Here is a 14,400-nt window from a genome sequence, read left to right as displayed (position 1 = left end):
CTGTCCTATATAGCATTTAATATTTTCTGACAAGAGATCTCTGAGCAACAGGTAATGCCATGTATCCTGTTTTCTTCATTAAACATACTACTGAGCTGAAAGTGTAAAATCTTACCTTTTAAAAATTTGTTATGCTTTGTTTCCCAATACTTCAAGTATTTTACATAGTTACAGTTTACCTAGTTACATGGCTGTTAAGATTAAAAAAAAAAAATATATATATATATATTCTATGATTATCTAAAAATGTAATGGAAGCAATATAAGCTATCTTCAAAATATGCAAAAACAGCTGTCATAGTGCTGTCACAGTGCTGTCATGACTTAGACCATTTCCATTTCTTAGAAGTTTTTTGTCAGTATGGTGCTATTTTTTAAATTGGAAATAATACAGTGGAAGATAGCTATACATATGAATCTGTTTCAACTAAATGCATACACTGCTTTTCTTCAGTAAAACCATACATACAAATAAGTACTCAAGAATAATTAAATTGTAACTTTGTTTTCTTAGTTAATGTCAGCATAGAACATCTTCTGTTGTGAAGTACTACTATATTTTACTTAGAAGAATATTTAGGCTAAGTGCAAAATGTTCATACTCAGTGTGTTTGTAACGCAATAAACTTGCTAAGGCATTTTTCATTTTGCTTAAAATTGGAATAGACTTTAACATCTCTGTAAATGCCACGTATAGTAAATCATGGAACACTTGCAGTAATAAAATGGTAGAATAATTTAGTCTTTAATTGAGCAAATTAATTCTCTAACCAAATGCATGTTCATATGATATCTTTCTTGTGAGATTTGGCTATTTTGATCAAATTTTTTTCAAATTATTTTCTAAAAATAAAGGCGATTTTTTTTTTTTTTTTTAAATAAACTAGATCTTCATATCTTACTTTCAGGTGTGATGGGAAAATACAGAATACAGAAAGTACGGATGACATATAATACTTCTGATTCCTCCAAATTCTTCAGGTTTTAACTTGTATGGGAAGTTTCTAAAGAATTGCATTCTTGTACGCTGTTAGAATAAGTCATGTGTCTGTGAAACCTTTTATTAATCTGCAGCATCGAATTTTAGCATAGTTAGTTCTTGTTTTCCTTTTGTTCTGGATGTAGAATCTGATGAGGCATGGAAGCAATGTAAAAGTGAGAGCTATTGGTTTTCCTGGGTAATAGAGGGTTGTCAGAGAGTTTCTGATTCAGTCAACTTGTTAGATAGGGCTGAAATTTTGTCAGCTTCTGGGAGTGTCTGTTGCTGCACAGCGATCATTAAGATCCTGGACTAGGTACAAACATTTGGAGAAGAAAGCTGCTCTAAATCCTGATGTGTTTGATTCTGCATGAATATGTAGTGATGCATAGGATACTTTCGTGCTTATACATGTCACAGACTTGGAATTCTAGTATGGAGTACTGATATTGAGTTTGCATAGGAAGATTTGAGAGCACAATAAAAACAACTTTGTTCACCTCTTCAAAAACAAAACAAAAACACAGGAAAATGATTACGAAATACTGCGAGTAAAAGTGGTTATATAGAAGTTCAATATAGAGACTTGTTAAGAACAGAGAGACTAACTTCGTAAAGGAAAACAAAGTACTTGGTTGCTTGTTGCTTGGGTCTTGTTTATGTGAAAGCAGTTAATATTATCACGGGACAGATCTACTTCATTTTTTAACACACTTATTCTAGCACCCATTAACTGAATGCATTTGTAGTAGTGAAGTCTAGTCATCTTAAATTGATCAAAGCAGCTTGTGAATCGCTGATATTTACTTATTAATTCACTAGGAGTAAGGTGAACCCTGGAGGACTGGAGAAGTCCAGCATGCAAATGAAGCTGTAGGAAATGATAGAGAAGTATTCTGAATTTAGACATCATGCAGTATTTGAATAACCAGTGTTCTTAAACACAGATGTGTAGTTTGAAGATGGTGAAGAAGGAAGGTGGTGAGGAAAAATGCAGTTGGGTGAGAGATTGGGAAAAACTTGAGAAATCCTGAGTTAAAATGGGATCGAAACAGTTCTTTGATTTTGTCCAGTGTAACAATACTTACCATTATTTGGCAGGTAAGAGAAACAGTAGATGCAGATACAGTTGAATTCAGATAAGTCTTTTGATGCTAACTAAAAGGATTAATCTGTGCTGTTTTCTCAATTGTGGTTTGGTTGTCCCTTATCTGTACTTAGTCACTTCAGAAATTTTGTTAATGCTTTTTCCTGTGGAGCTCTCGGCTAAAGTTCTGATATGACACTCTGAGGAATTAAATGTTGACAGTAAGCTGTTAGTACAAAAGACTTGGGAATCATTTGTTAAAACAACAACTTGCTTGAACTGTATTAGCAGATTAGTAGTGATGATAGAATCAACTGATGTTTGACCTCAAATGGAGTCTTGTTCCTTTTTTGGGAGTAACATTGTTAGTGGAGTAGAAAATACTCTTAGAAAATGTCATAAAAGCTACTTCTGAAGACAGCTGAAATTCAAAACTAATGTTCCTCATGTCATCAGTCTGGAATTCACTGTAAAAATGAAGAATAATGTGATGTTGGTTGGATACAAACCTGAGGGAAGTTGGCAAGACAAAAGTTGTGAAGAATGGCATTTGGAATCAACAAGTGTTGGGCCAATCACAAGAATTGAAATTTTCAGGGATTGAGAAGGGCTTCTGGTCATCTGCGATGTGTTAGTAGAAATGTCATTTGTTAAATATGGTTGTTCTGAATAACAAAATTTGGTGAGGTCTCAGCTGAAAGATTTTTTTGTCCAGGCAACCTGCTTCAAGAAAGCCAATTTTATCTGCCTCTTTAATGTAACTGTGTTTGTTAGCTTGTTTTTTCATTTGTTTGCTTTGCTAAAGGAAATGTTAAGAAGTGGTGGTTTTGAAAATACTTCAATTTCTGTTGATGATGGGTGGCCAGTTGGCAGTGTGCTGGCCAGGTAGACCCCAGTCAAAAAGTACGGAAGAGCAAAAGAATGCATTTTTTTTTCTGGATGCTTCTTAGCTGAAGGGAGCAAAGGGAGGCTAGACCAAGAGATCTTTTATGAAAGCCTTGTGTTGCCTTTATGAGGCTGAACATATGCCTGGCAACATACTAGTCCAACCACACAGATATTCTATGTGTGTCTGGTCACGCATTCAGAAACTGCTTCCAGGATATGATGCACGTTGTTAGCCTAATAACGAGCATTATGTAAGAGTTCATTGCACTTATTGTAGTGGAAGCTAGGAGTGTCACTACCCTAGATTGTCAGATTAAATTTAAAAACCTATTTTTACTTGAAATCCTTATCTTCCACAGAAGGGATTGCCAAGGCATTTAATATATAAAAGTTATACTTATCTCATTCTTTCACCTCAGGAATTTAGTGTGATGTTCTAAATTGATTTAAAAAAACAAAACAATAATATTTGTGATGTTTTAGAGATGGAAATACATGTTTATATTAATTTTGTTTACTTTGTTTTATAGAAATACTTTTTGTTTTTCTTCCAGTTTAACTTTGTTGGAAGAATCCTTGGGCCCAGAGGACTAACAGCTAAACAGCTTGAGGCGGAAACAGGATGCAAGATAATGGTCCGAGGGAAGGGCTCAATGAGAGACAAAAAGAAGGTAAGCTCTTCAAAAGTCACAGAGTTTGATATGTGAGTTTTTTTCCTAACATGGGAGTGTGTTTTCCTTACTCACTTTGGTTTTTTGTTTGCATTTATTCAATGTGGTTCATTACTTAGTGTTTTTTACAGACTTACTAGTTAACATAACGTACTTTGAGGAAGTTAAATATGCATGCAACATAATGGTGCAACTGGGAGTCTAGCTGTTAAAGTATTCTTCAGTAATGACCAGTGTCAGATGTTTCATGAGGCAAAGTTAGAATTCAAGTTAAATATGTTTTTTAAGGAAGAGCTATTAATATTACAGATGTCATTAAGTACTTTCTTTTACTAGATTACCAAAGGAGTGATTAGTGCAAGGAGTGTGGATTAGAAAATACATTAAATGTGTTTATGGCAGTGGATTTTGTCTGAGCAAGCAAAGAAGCTACCAGATTTATGAATTTGTTTTGTATTAAAGTACAACTGGGATATATTTTGGGTTCCTTGCTCTGTCCTGTAGTTTATGTAGGTGGCTGCAAAAGTAATGACTCCTCTTTATTTCCATGGAATCTACAACATTTGTAAAGAGTATAATGATGCTATTTGACAGAGCAAATTCTCAGCTGCAAAACAGTATTATTCAATATAGTCACCACCTTTAGCTATGAATTTTTGGCAGCAGTGAATGAGAGCCTGCATGCTGCACTCAAAACTATGCACCAGCAGAGGTGACCCACTGTTTCAGAGCTGCTTTGCTACGCACTGTTGCTAGGAAAATTTTGCCCATGCAGTCCATCTTTCATCAGCCTAAACAGATAAAAATCAGGAGACACCAAAATCCAGACTATACAGTGGGTGTGGTAGGATGGTCCAGCCAAGATTGGCAATGTGTTCTATGGTCTTCAGACTGGTATGAAGCCTGGCATTATCATGTTGCAAGAGAAAAATATTCTTCTCTGGCCTGAGTCTGGAAGTTTGAGCTTTCAAAATAGTCAGCATTGTGATGTAGCAGTAAGAGCTGATGGTTTGTCTGGGTTCTGGGAAATCAAAAAAGGTTGCCCCTTTTTTTATCCCAAAAGGCAGCACACATCCATTTACCCATTTACCCATTGAGGGCTGTGTTTTGAACTTCTCGTTGATGGAGAATTCACGTTGCCACTCAACAGACTGCCATTTTAACTCTGGCTTGTAGTGGTGACACCATGTCTTGTCCTTGGTAATGATGTGATCCCAGGAACTGTCACCTTCAGCTTCTTATTGGTTCAATAATCCCTGGCAAACTTGCATGTGATGTTCTTTCTGTTAATGTGTGAATATTTGTGAGATCCATCTGATGCAAACTGATGTTCTAGTATTGCCACCATCATTTCTAATGCATTGAAGCTGATATTGAGCTTCATACACAGTCCCCGTTTCATGATCTACCAGTTCACATGGATGAGCTGGTGGAGATGCTCTTCATTTTATGGTGACAGCTGTGCATGGCCATCTGGAAAATGGTTTGTCTTTCATATTGCTTTTGCTGATGTGCACCACCCACCACCTCATTTGCTCACGGCCGCTGTTTGGTCTCCATAAACATTCAGCAAGGGTCAATGAATGTAAATGTGCAATTTTTTTTCCATGTGGAGGAATTCAACGATGCACCTTTACTTCATATGCACTTCAGTTTCAGATGCCATTTTGGCAGACTACCCCTCTGCTGCCATCTGATGAATGACAACAAAATGTGGTAGAATATTGGTGGGAAGGTTCAACTGCCATACCACCGACATTTACCTCTGTCATAAATAGGAAGCATTACTTTTGAAGCAGCCCTTCTATATCTGCTCTGTCCATGTGATTAGGGAGATTGTACTTTTCAGGATAGTCATCGTGACTGCTAAGTTATTGTGATGTTGGCTCCTGGAAGTTATTTCTATTTACAGTTTTATGTTGTAGCTATTTCTCCTTCGCTTTGGTTGTTAGTGCTGAAGTTGCCTCAGCATCACTAATTCAGTTTTGAGATATACAATTAGTAATATTCTTTTTCTATTTGTTCCAATAATATTCATATAAAATATGAATTATTTTGGTTCTTTCCTTAGGAAACATTTTCTGATTAGTCACATAATACAGTGTATTCATATAAATGTAACGTTTAATAGTTAAAGCAAAACCACTTAAAATGCCCACTTAGAAACTTCTGGCTTTCCAATGCTTATAATCATGACTTTCAAACTTCATGTGTTGCCTCATGTTTTCATAATCTGTTGTAATACTTTGACTTACATTTCTGTTATTCCACCATAGTTACGTTGGACATTTAGATTGCTAGCTTTTGAGCAAAGGCTTGCTCTCATCAGAGAGATTTTGGTTGTTCTGTAGGAGTGATGTTTTAAATTGCTCGATTTATAAAAAAGTTGAAGGATTTTGTTCTGTTTTGTTTTTAATGGTCTGTTTCTCCTCCAGAATTCTTTCCACCTCTTTGTTTGGATGGAGATCTAACATATAAACTAGCCCTATTTTTGGGCTTTGAGTTGTGAATGAATAGTAGAATTTGAAGGATTTTGAAATATGATTTCCTACAATTGGAGAGTAGTATAAGTCATATGTAATGAGGGGAAAAGGTCTACTTAACGATTTATTCTTTTTTTCCTATTTGCATAGATTTTAAAATACATTGAATATTTATCGATAACAGGATTCTTAAATTCTTCCCATGAATTGTGTGTATCTATTGTTACTCCTCTGTTTTATGAGGGAAAATTTTAGGACTGTGAAAGTTTATCAGGAATTAGGTTATGTAATTTTTTTTTCTGAATAAAAAAATGTTTGTTCTGGTTCATTTATACTTGTAGATATTGTAAGCTAAAACATTTAGGCATCAGTTCTTCATAAAGCTTGCAAGTACAAATTGAGAGCCCAAACTTAATGGTCTTGAAGTAATACCTTGTAGTGAACATATTTATTTCAGATAGATACAAACAGTAATTCTCTGCTACAGAAATGTAGAGTTGTGTAGGTTGGAAAAAACCTTCAAGATCATTTAGTCCGGCCATGAGTGTGATGTACTGATTCAGACTGTTAAACCAGGACTCTTGGTGCCATGTCCAGTTGTAACCTCTGGGGATAGAAGCCATAGGCAGCCTGTTGCAATGCTTGATCACCCTGTCCTTGAAGAAATTCTTGAAAGTCTTCCTAATATCCCATCCAAGTTATGCTTTTCATGGCACAGCTGTGGACTATTTCGTCTCATCCTAGCCTCCAGATGTCATCTTGTCCAACCTCTCTACTTAAGCTAGGTTGCCTGGAATAGGTTGGTCAGGTTGTGTCCAGACTGCTGTTACGTTTAGTGCCCATGATCTCCCTCCTACCTTTGTGCCTCAGAGTCCATCCTTTCCTGTGGGAAGTAATTTCCATAGGTACCTTAGGCAGTTTTACATTTTGCGGAAGTGGTATTTTTAGACTCATTTCCCACACTCTTTCCACCTTTTTTTTTAATTGTTCTTCCAAAGAATAGTTAATGTGAGTTTTGTCTTTAAGAAAAAGCATAAAGGAACCAGAAACTCTTTCTGAGCATGGAACTCTTCTTAAGTGTTTTGTTTTGTGTTTTATTTAAAGTTAGTAGGAAATTGAAAGGTGTCCTCAGGGACTACTTGCATCAGCTCAAAGTTTATGCACATGAAGTAATACAGACTGATCTACTCAGTGGTTTAATGTCTATAAGCCCTTATGCATGCAGTACAAAAAGGTGTTTTGCCACTTCAGATGATGGATCATTTGTGGGACGTAAGGGACAGTGTTTTACATTGGTTGTTTACAAATTAGACAGGAGAAGCTAGGAATCTGTTACCTTCTTCTCTAAGTCATCTATTGTCTGGTATTTTTGGAGCTCAGAGTACTCAACCACTGAGTGTGTGTTGAAAATCAAATGACGTAACAGATTGGAATAATATGTTTGTTTAATTATTACAATAACAGTTTAATGTTGGTTAAATACCAAACAACAATCAGTGTCAAAAAGTTTTCTTGACAAAACATATTTTCATGTCATCTGTTTATGATCTTTTTTTTTTTTTTTTTTTTTAGTTCTTTTGCTGTCCTGGATTGGTACTAGGTAGTAGTTTACCATCTTCAAATAGTGTCCTTTGTTTTGCTATATTGTGTATGCTTACATTGTTGCCACAGTAAGAATTGTTTCTTAATCATTTATTGTAATGTAGTTCATGATGCATCCTGTTCCCCAGTAAGGTGTTTCTTCTAAAAATAAAGAATCAAAATTCAAGACATGATGATTACAAACAGGATAAAGAAACAGTGACACTTATCAGTCTGGAGAGTAAGTACTCTTCATGCTATTTGTTCTTCTCTCTCTTCGTAATGAACTATATTTACTGATGTGTTCTTTAGATCTGCAGCACAAGATGTCCAAGTGCTTTGGCAATTAGGGCCAATTGTTTTCAAAAGGGGAATATTCAGAATTTTTCCAGTTTTTGACTGAGTCACTTACAAATTTCTAGTTGAAGGTTATTTCTTCTTATTATTATTTCCCCTGTGTATTTCAAACCTACAAACCTAATATCCTAGTGCTAGTTATTGTAGAAGTCTTATTGGATGTTGTGTAGAATCCATCTACTTTCTTTTTTTGGTTGCTGATGGTTGCAGATTCGAGTAGAAAATAAGGAAGGTGCTTCACAATAAACCATCCTGTGTTGTTCTGTAGAATTTTACTCTGTGTGAGCATGTGAACAGAAGTAATTGATTGGAAGTCTTAATCACATGGCTGAATCACTTGAACTGACATCAGGTCTTAAAACTTGCTGACGTATTTCCCACAGAAAGCAGGTGAAATCCTCAAATTGTATCCAGTGCTCAGGTGGTGATCAGAACATCTCCCTAGGCTGCTTTTGATAAATTAAAAAAAAATAATAATAAAACAACTTTAATTACCGAGAATGTTTTTATTAGAACCTGGAGGTGCTTGAAGGAGATTGTAGAGGAGGGGAGAGGGGTTGCAAGCGTTCATTGAAAACTAATGAATGCATGATTTTAAAAAGGACAAGGCATTTTTTTTCCTCTGCATGTACCCTCTCTGTGGTGAGGAAGAAAACTAATTTTCACTGCAGTAGTGGAGAGAAATAGCAATTGCAACACCAATCAAAGAATGATGCTTTAATAGAAGGGAAGCCTGACCGTTTATGGGTAAGCAAAACATTATTTTTTATCATCTTATTGGTCACACACACATTCCATGAAACATGCACTGATGCAAGCACATAGGGAGTCAAATCTGTGCTCTCTTATCAGAGATTTGAGGTATTCAGCTCAGTAGCATCAGCCTACTGGATTGTGACAGCCGTGGCTGATTACATTTTATCCTGTTTTTTCCAGCTTTTAATCAAGAAGCTCTGCTGGAACATTGTACAAGGAGATATTATTTGTTTTTCCTTCAACAATAAGCATCTTGTTAGGATATATGAAATGATTTTTGTTTCTGCAGTTGGCTATTTCAAAGAGCAAGGCAGACAGCTATGCAATTTCAAAATTAAAGAACTTGTTGCTTTTATCCAATGCAGCAGGTTCAAATCTCCTGCTCTTTCCTCTGTAGTTTGACTATTCGATGAACTGATGTGTTGTTCCTGAGCTACGTGATATTTGTTCATGTATTTGTATTTGCTTTTCAAGCTGAAATTATGTAAGGTTTCAAGATAAGGTCTTCGTTAGTACCAATCTTGAACTTTGGCAGATCAGCTTTGATGTGTATGAGAGTTGTCAAGTGAATATATATGTCAGTTTTAGAGTCCACAGCTTTTTTTTTTTCCACAGTAAGACTAAAAATGAATTATTAGTTATCTTTGGTGCCTATACAAAGTTTGAGAAAAAAGATTTAAAAGTAGAAAAATTTACCTGCTTTGTAATGAGGTCATTTCATTATGTTTACATGCCCTGTAGAATTGAGATACTATGTATCTTGTGATGTTTTGATACCTTTTAGTCTAGGAAATACCATCAGATACACCATTTTCCAATTGAATGTCTTCATATCAGTTTATAGGAAAGTGAAGTTATTGACAGAGTAAGCGTTTGTATGTCTTGTTAAACAAAGCCCGTTACTACAGTCCTACTGACAGGATGCTCAACTTCTGCCTTCTGTGAAAAAAGCATTATGTTTACAAATAAAGCTATGGTGCTGGCATTTGTGTTGAAATTGAATATTTTTAGTACGCTGTAAAGTTGTGCAGTGTTTCAGAGTGAAAGTCTAACCAGCCATCATTATTCATGTCTTCTGGGAACAAATTGTGTGGTTCAGGCCTGTTGCCTCTAGAAGCTGCCTCTACATATAAGGATGCTGCTGCCGTTTGACAATTTAATGTATCTGTGTTAAGAAATCATGACAATTTAAAACAAATCCTGGCAATTTAAAACAAAAAATCTGCAACTAGCTGTTAAGGTGCTTTTTGAGTACTTTTCAATACAACCAGGAATAGTTTTATTTTATATATATATATATATATATATATATATATATATATATACACACACACACATATTAGAATTCCTTATAGGATTGACAGAAGTATATGATGAAATTAAAATAAATTAAAAAAAAAAAAAAAAAAAAGCCTTCCATTTCTGAGAACTAAAGTTACTATCCTTTCATTAAAAATAAACTAAAAAAAATATCTTGTTTTGACATAAATGACGTTTCTGGAGGTCAGTTGCTTGCTTTTACCTTTTGAACTCTTTCTTAACTGTCAGTTCCTCAAAGGTACTTACTGTTGAGGATGCCATTTGTTAAAATTGACTGATTTCTGCTGCTTTCTCCCTGACTGAGGCAGTGTCATCTGGCTGTCCAGCATGTTGCATTTTGTGGATCATGGTTTGTTAAGTTTTGTTGTGTGTGAAATCTGCAACTTGTCAATGGCAGAGTACCAAACTGATGATAACAATAACAAGTGACTGTAACCAGCTTTCATGGCTATACAGTAAAAGTCGTTGAGCAAGCTGTTAGCTAACGTTGGGATTTTCCTGGATCTACTTTTTTCAGGTGAAAAAATCTATCTATATTTTTCAGAGAAAAAGATTTACAGTGTCCAGAATGCAATTTTGAAAGCATCATCCTAGGAATAAAATAACTAATAATTCCAGCATCAAACAACACATACAATGAAATCTCATCTAAGTATATTTTCTCATGAGTATGCATGCCTGTGTTGTTATCCTTATATGTCAAATTTGGGAAACTTTATTCATACTTAATTTGTAAGCTGTTTGATAAATCGACCTTTGAAGCTAACTTGAAGAAAAAGGTCATATCCATATAAAGGTGTGATTGAACTTGGCTGTTGAGCATGCCATAACTGCAGTGAAGAATCTACCATATTACACTATGTATATTAATTTTAATATATATTAAAATATATTAATTTATATAACAGTTGGAGGAAAAAATTATCTTAGAATCGGAATCTGTTTAAAAAATCTATGTAGTCATAGATGCCAAAGATTGCTTCCTAGAGATTTATTCTGAAATATAAGATACTATTTTTGACCTAGTATTTTTTTTTTTTTTTTTCAGTACTGAATATCTCAGAAAATAAGCCTTTGTGTTCCAGTTTCAAAACTTGTATTGCATTTATAGTCACTTACTTTCAATTCAGGAGTTGTTGTAAAGCTGAGGTTTTTAATTAATAAAGAGTTGCTAAAGCATGGCTTTTTTTCCCCTTTTCACATACAAAACATAAGTCTCACGAATTAGATCCCTGGCAGTCTGGAGGTGGTAACCATCTGGTAAGAGATAAGAGTTTCCCTAATGCTATTAGCTAATAGAGTTTAAAAAAAAAAAAAAAAAGAGTCATCACAAAAAAGAAAAAACATTTCTCATAGTGAGTTACTGACTTATTACGTAAGATAATTTAATGCTGAAGGGTAACTAATAGTAATCTTCCTTCAGGGTTTTCTATAAGAAAATCTGCACTGAAGACATAATTTTTTGAATTATTGCTAACTGAAAGCTAACTTTAAGTCAACAACAACAACAAGTTTTGTTGTCCAGATTCTCTTTAGATTGTATTACCTTTGCTTGTGGTCTTGCTTCATACCTCTTTGCTTTCAGAATTGACAAATAGTGAAGAATGCACTGTAGGTGCAATTAGCTTATGTGAATGTGAATTGTACAAGGAGAGAATGTTTTGTGTGAGATTTGACAAACGCTTCTTATTTGAGGCAATTTATTGCATAAGTCTTATTGTTTAACAGTCTGAGAAATGCTCCTGCTTTCATGAGCGGAATGATTTTATTTTGAAGGACAGAAATCTAAATGCCTGCGGGCCTTAAGAAATATTGCAAAACAGCATTAGCCTTTCAGGAAATGTCTCTGATAGGTATCTGTTGCAATGCATCTTTGAGATAGGTTTATTTTATACATACCTTTGCTTTTTATTGGTTACTTAATATATCCAGTATATATTTGATGTATTTCAGCATTGTTGCTTAAATATAAACATAAAGCTGTGGCTTTGAGCATATTTTCCTCTGGAATGTGAAAAGTAACTGAAGCTTTTGATTATGATTAAATTTGATATCAAAACTTGATAATAAATGCTTTTGTTTTGAGTGTAGTTAGTTTTAAATAGTTTGATTTGATTACTGAAAATAATTAGGGAAATAACTGGCTTAGTGAAATGAAGGAATTGTCATAAGGGCCACTCCAGTAGAAATCAACTTCTATTGTATGTCGTGTTTTTATTTGTTTTTCTGTCCATTCCTTGTGAACAACAACAACAACAACAAAAAAAAAATTCAGATGAAAAGGCAAGAGATCTAATTTATCTTGATACTGGAAAAAAGTAGCATGAAGTGTTGTGGAGAAAATACGTATCTGAGGAACCTTGAGTTGTTGCCTGAACATCTGTGTATAAATAAGTCTCTGTTACATAGATCAAGATTCTACATTTGTGAGTGGTAATTGACTCATCTTTGTCTGTGCTGTGGTAGAAAGTGTCTATAAAATTACTACTAAGCTTTTGTTAGGTAGGAAGCATGGAGTGGCTTTGTTTGAGAATTAACGTAGTGACATAATAACTTACCAGAAGTAATTTGTATTTAGGGTTGCATTTTCAATGTGTTACTTTTCTGTTTTACTGAGTATTGTTTAACTGTATTTGAACTTCTTTCTGGGGATGGCCATACTTAGTTTGCTACTTTGGTAAATTTCTCAGTCTTCTCCACGAAGAGTGAGCACATTAAGTGCAGGAATGGAAGCAAAACTTATTGACTGTGAGGAAAGAAGCATGCTTTTGTATTATCTGAGTCTGTATTAGTCCTTGACAGCTCCTGGTATTCACTAATTTGTTTTGGGCTTCAGACAGAGTATAGGTGTTTGTTTTCCATCCTGAATGTGGCTCCCTAGGGTGAGATATATGAATTTTATTGAGATGGATAGGAAAGCTCCTTGCTGTACAGCAGAAGAGTGAGCAGGAAACAAGATATGGCTATTGCAGAAACTAAATACTTGAATTGCTAATTGGACATTTGGAAGATACTTATTTGACTTCCTGCTACTTTGTTTTCCACTAGAGGAGGGTAATCTGTAGTGTCTAACTAGGGTAAGATATGGAATTCCTTTTCAACTTTGGAAACAATTACTGTGATAACATCTACAGATCCTAATTTCTGAAATGCTTGATTGGTTTGCCATTGAAACTTGGTTTTAGATGGTTGCAATTCTCTCTTAAACTGGTAATACTGTAGTAGCTTTTGTCTTGCTTAGACCTGGATTAAAACTGAAATTAATTACCAGCTACCTTTTTGGTAGACATGCTTTATAGTCAAGTCTATTAAGTATATGAGTGAAGTTCAAGTACCTCTGCAGATAGTAATGGGTATGTAATGGAATACTGTCGTTACTGTGCAGTTTTGCCAGCTATATTTGCAAGACGTTATGAATGGTATTTTCTCTCTGTTTGAAAACTGTGATTTAGATTTGTTTATGGAGTTGCAAATTTTTTGTTCAGGACTTCTCTGAGAATAATAGGCAATTTTTATTCTGCTGAACTGTGGACATTTTCCAGTTTGTTTGAGTGGGCAGTAAATGGGAAATGTTTTCATGTATACAGAACCCACTGAATTCCATGCATACTGTAGATGTATCTTAAAAATATATATATGATGAAAAATTGTGATGACCCTGTGTTGACTACCTGCATGAAAGGATGAAATCTTAAACCAGATGTTGAGGCCAGGTTTGCAAATCAGTTGTTCTCTTAAAGAAAATTTGTTATTCTTGCAGAAGTGGAACAGTTAATAAAATTCAGCAATGTCTAATACTGAACTTCTTGGAGACCATTTAACTTGATTGATTCTGACATTGTGTGTAAAATGTCTGATTTAATTACTAAGTACCATAAACTAGTTATGGAACAGACACAATGCACAGTATTCAAGCTTGCTCAATGAATTAATTACCATAAGTAATTATTGAATGTAATTTGGGTCGTAAGTCAATTCAGTACTGTATGCCTGCAAGACAACCAAGATTTTGTCCTCTAACCTCAGTAGCTAAATTTAAGAAAACATTAGGCCCTTTTTGGTTGTTGAAAGTAAAATCTGCAAAACAGTGACTTCATTCAGGCAGTCTTCAGTAGCTCATATGTGCCTGACAGAATACTTGGCTGCTAATGTAACAGGAAGCCTCTGGCTTTGAAAAAGCACTGGGGATATCCATCTCCTTGTTAGTTTCATTAAAATATGTGACAGAATTATGTACAAAACTTGATGAGAGTGGATCGGATCAGTACCAGAAAGGTG

General features: G+C 34.8%; 1 protein-coding gene across 1 annotated transcript in view; it reads left to right on the top strand.

Moving 5' to 3' along the window:
• QKI (QKI, KH domain containing RNA binding) overlaps positions 1-14,400 on the top strand; it is a gene marked incomplete at both ends in the record, with an annotated part of 129,365 nt that overhangs the window by 50,182 nt on the left and 64,783 nt on the right. The window contains one exon of the mRNA XM_079532620.1: positions 3,509-3,625. Within this exon, the coding sequence (XP_079388746.1) occupies positions 3,509-3,625 (117 nt within the window). The remainder of the gene's footprint in view (positions 1-3,508; positions 3,626-14,400) is intronic.

Source organism: Tetrao urogallus, assembly GCF_951394365.1.
Source record: "Tetrao urogallus genome assembly, chromosome: 2".
In the NCBI taxonomy this organism is placed as follows: domain Eukaryota; kingdom Metazoa; phylum Chordata; class Aves; order Galliformes; family Phasianidae; genus Tetrao; species Tetrao urogallus.
Note: the sequence above shows the minus strand (reverse complement) of the source record. Positions and strands in the feature narration are given on the sequence as shown.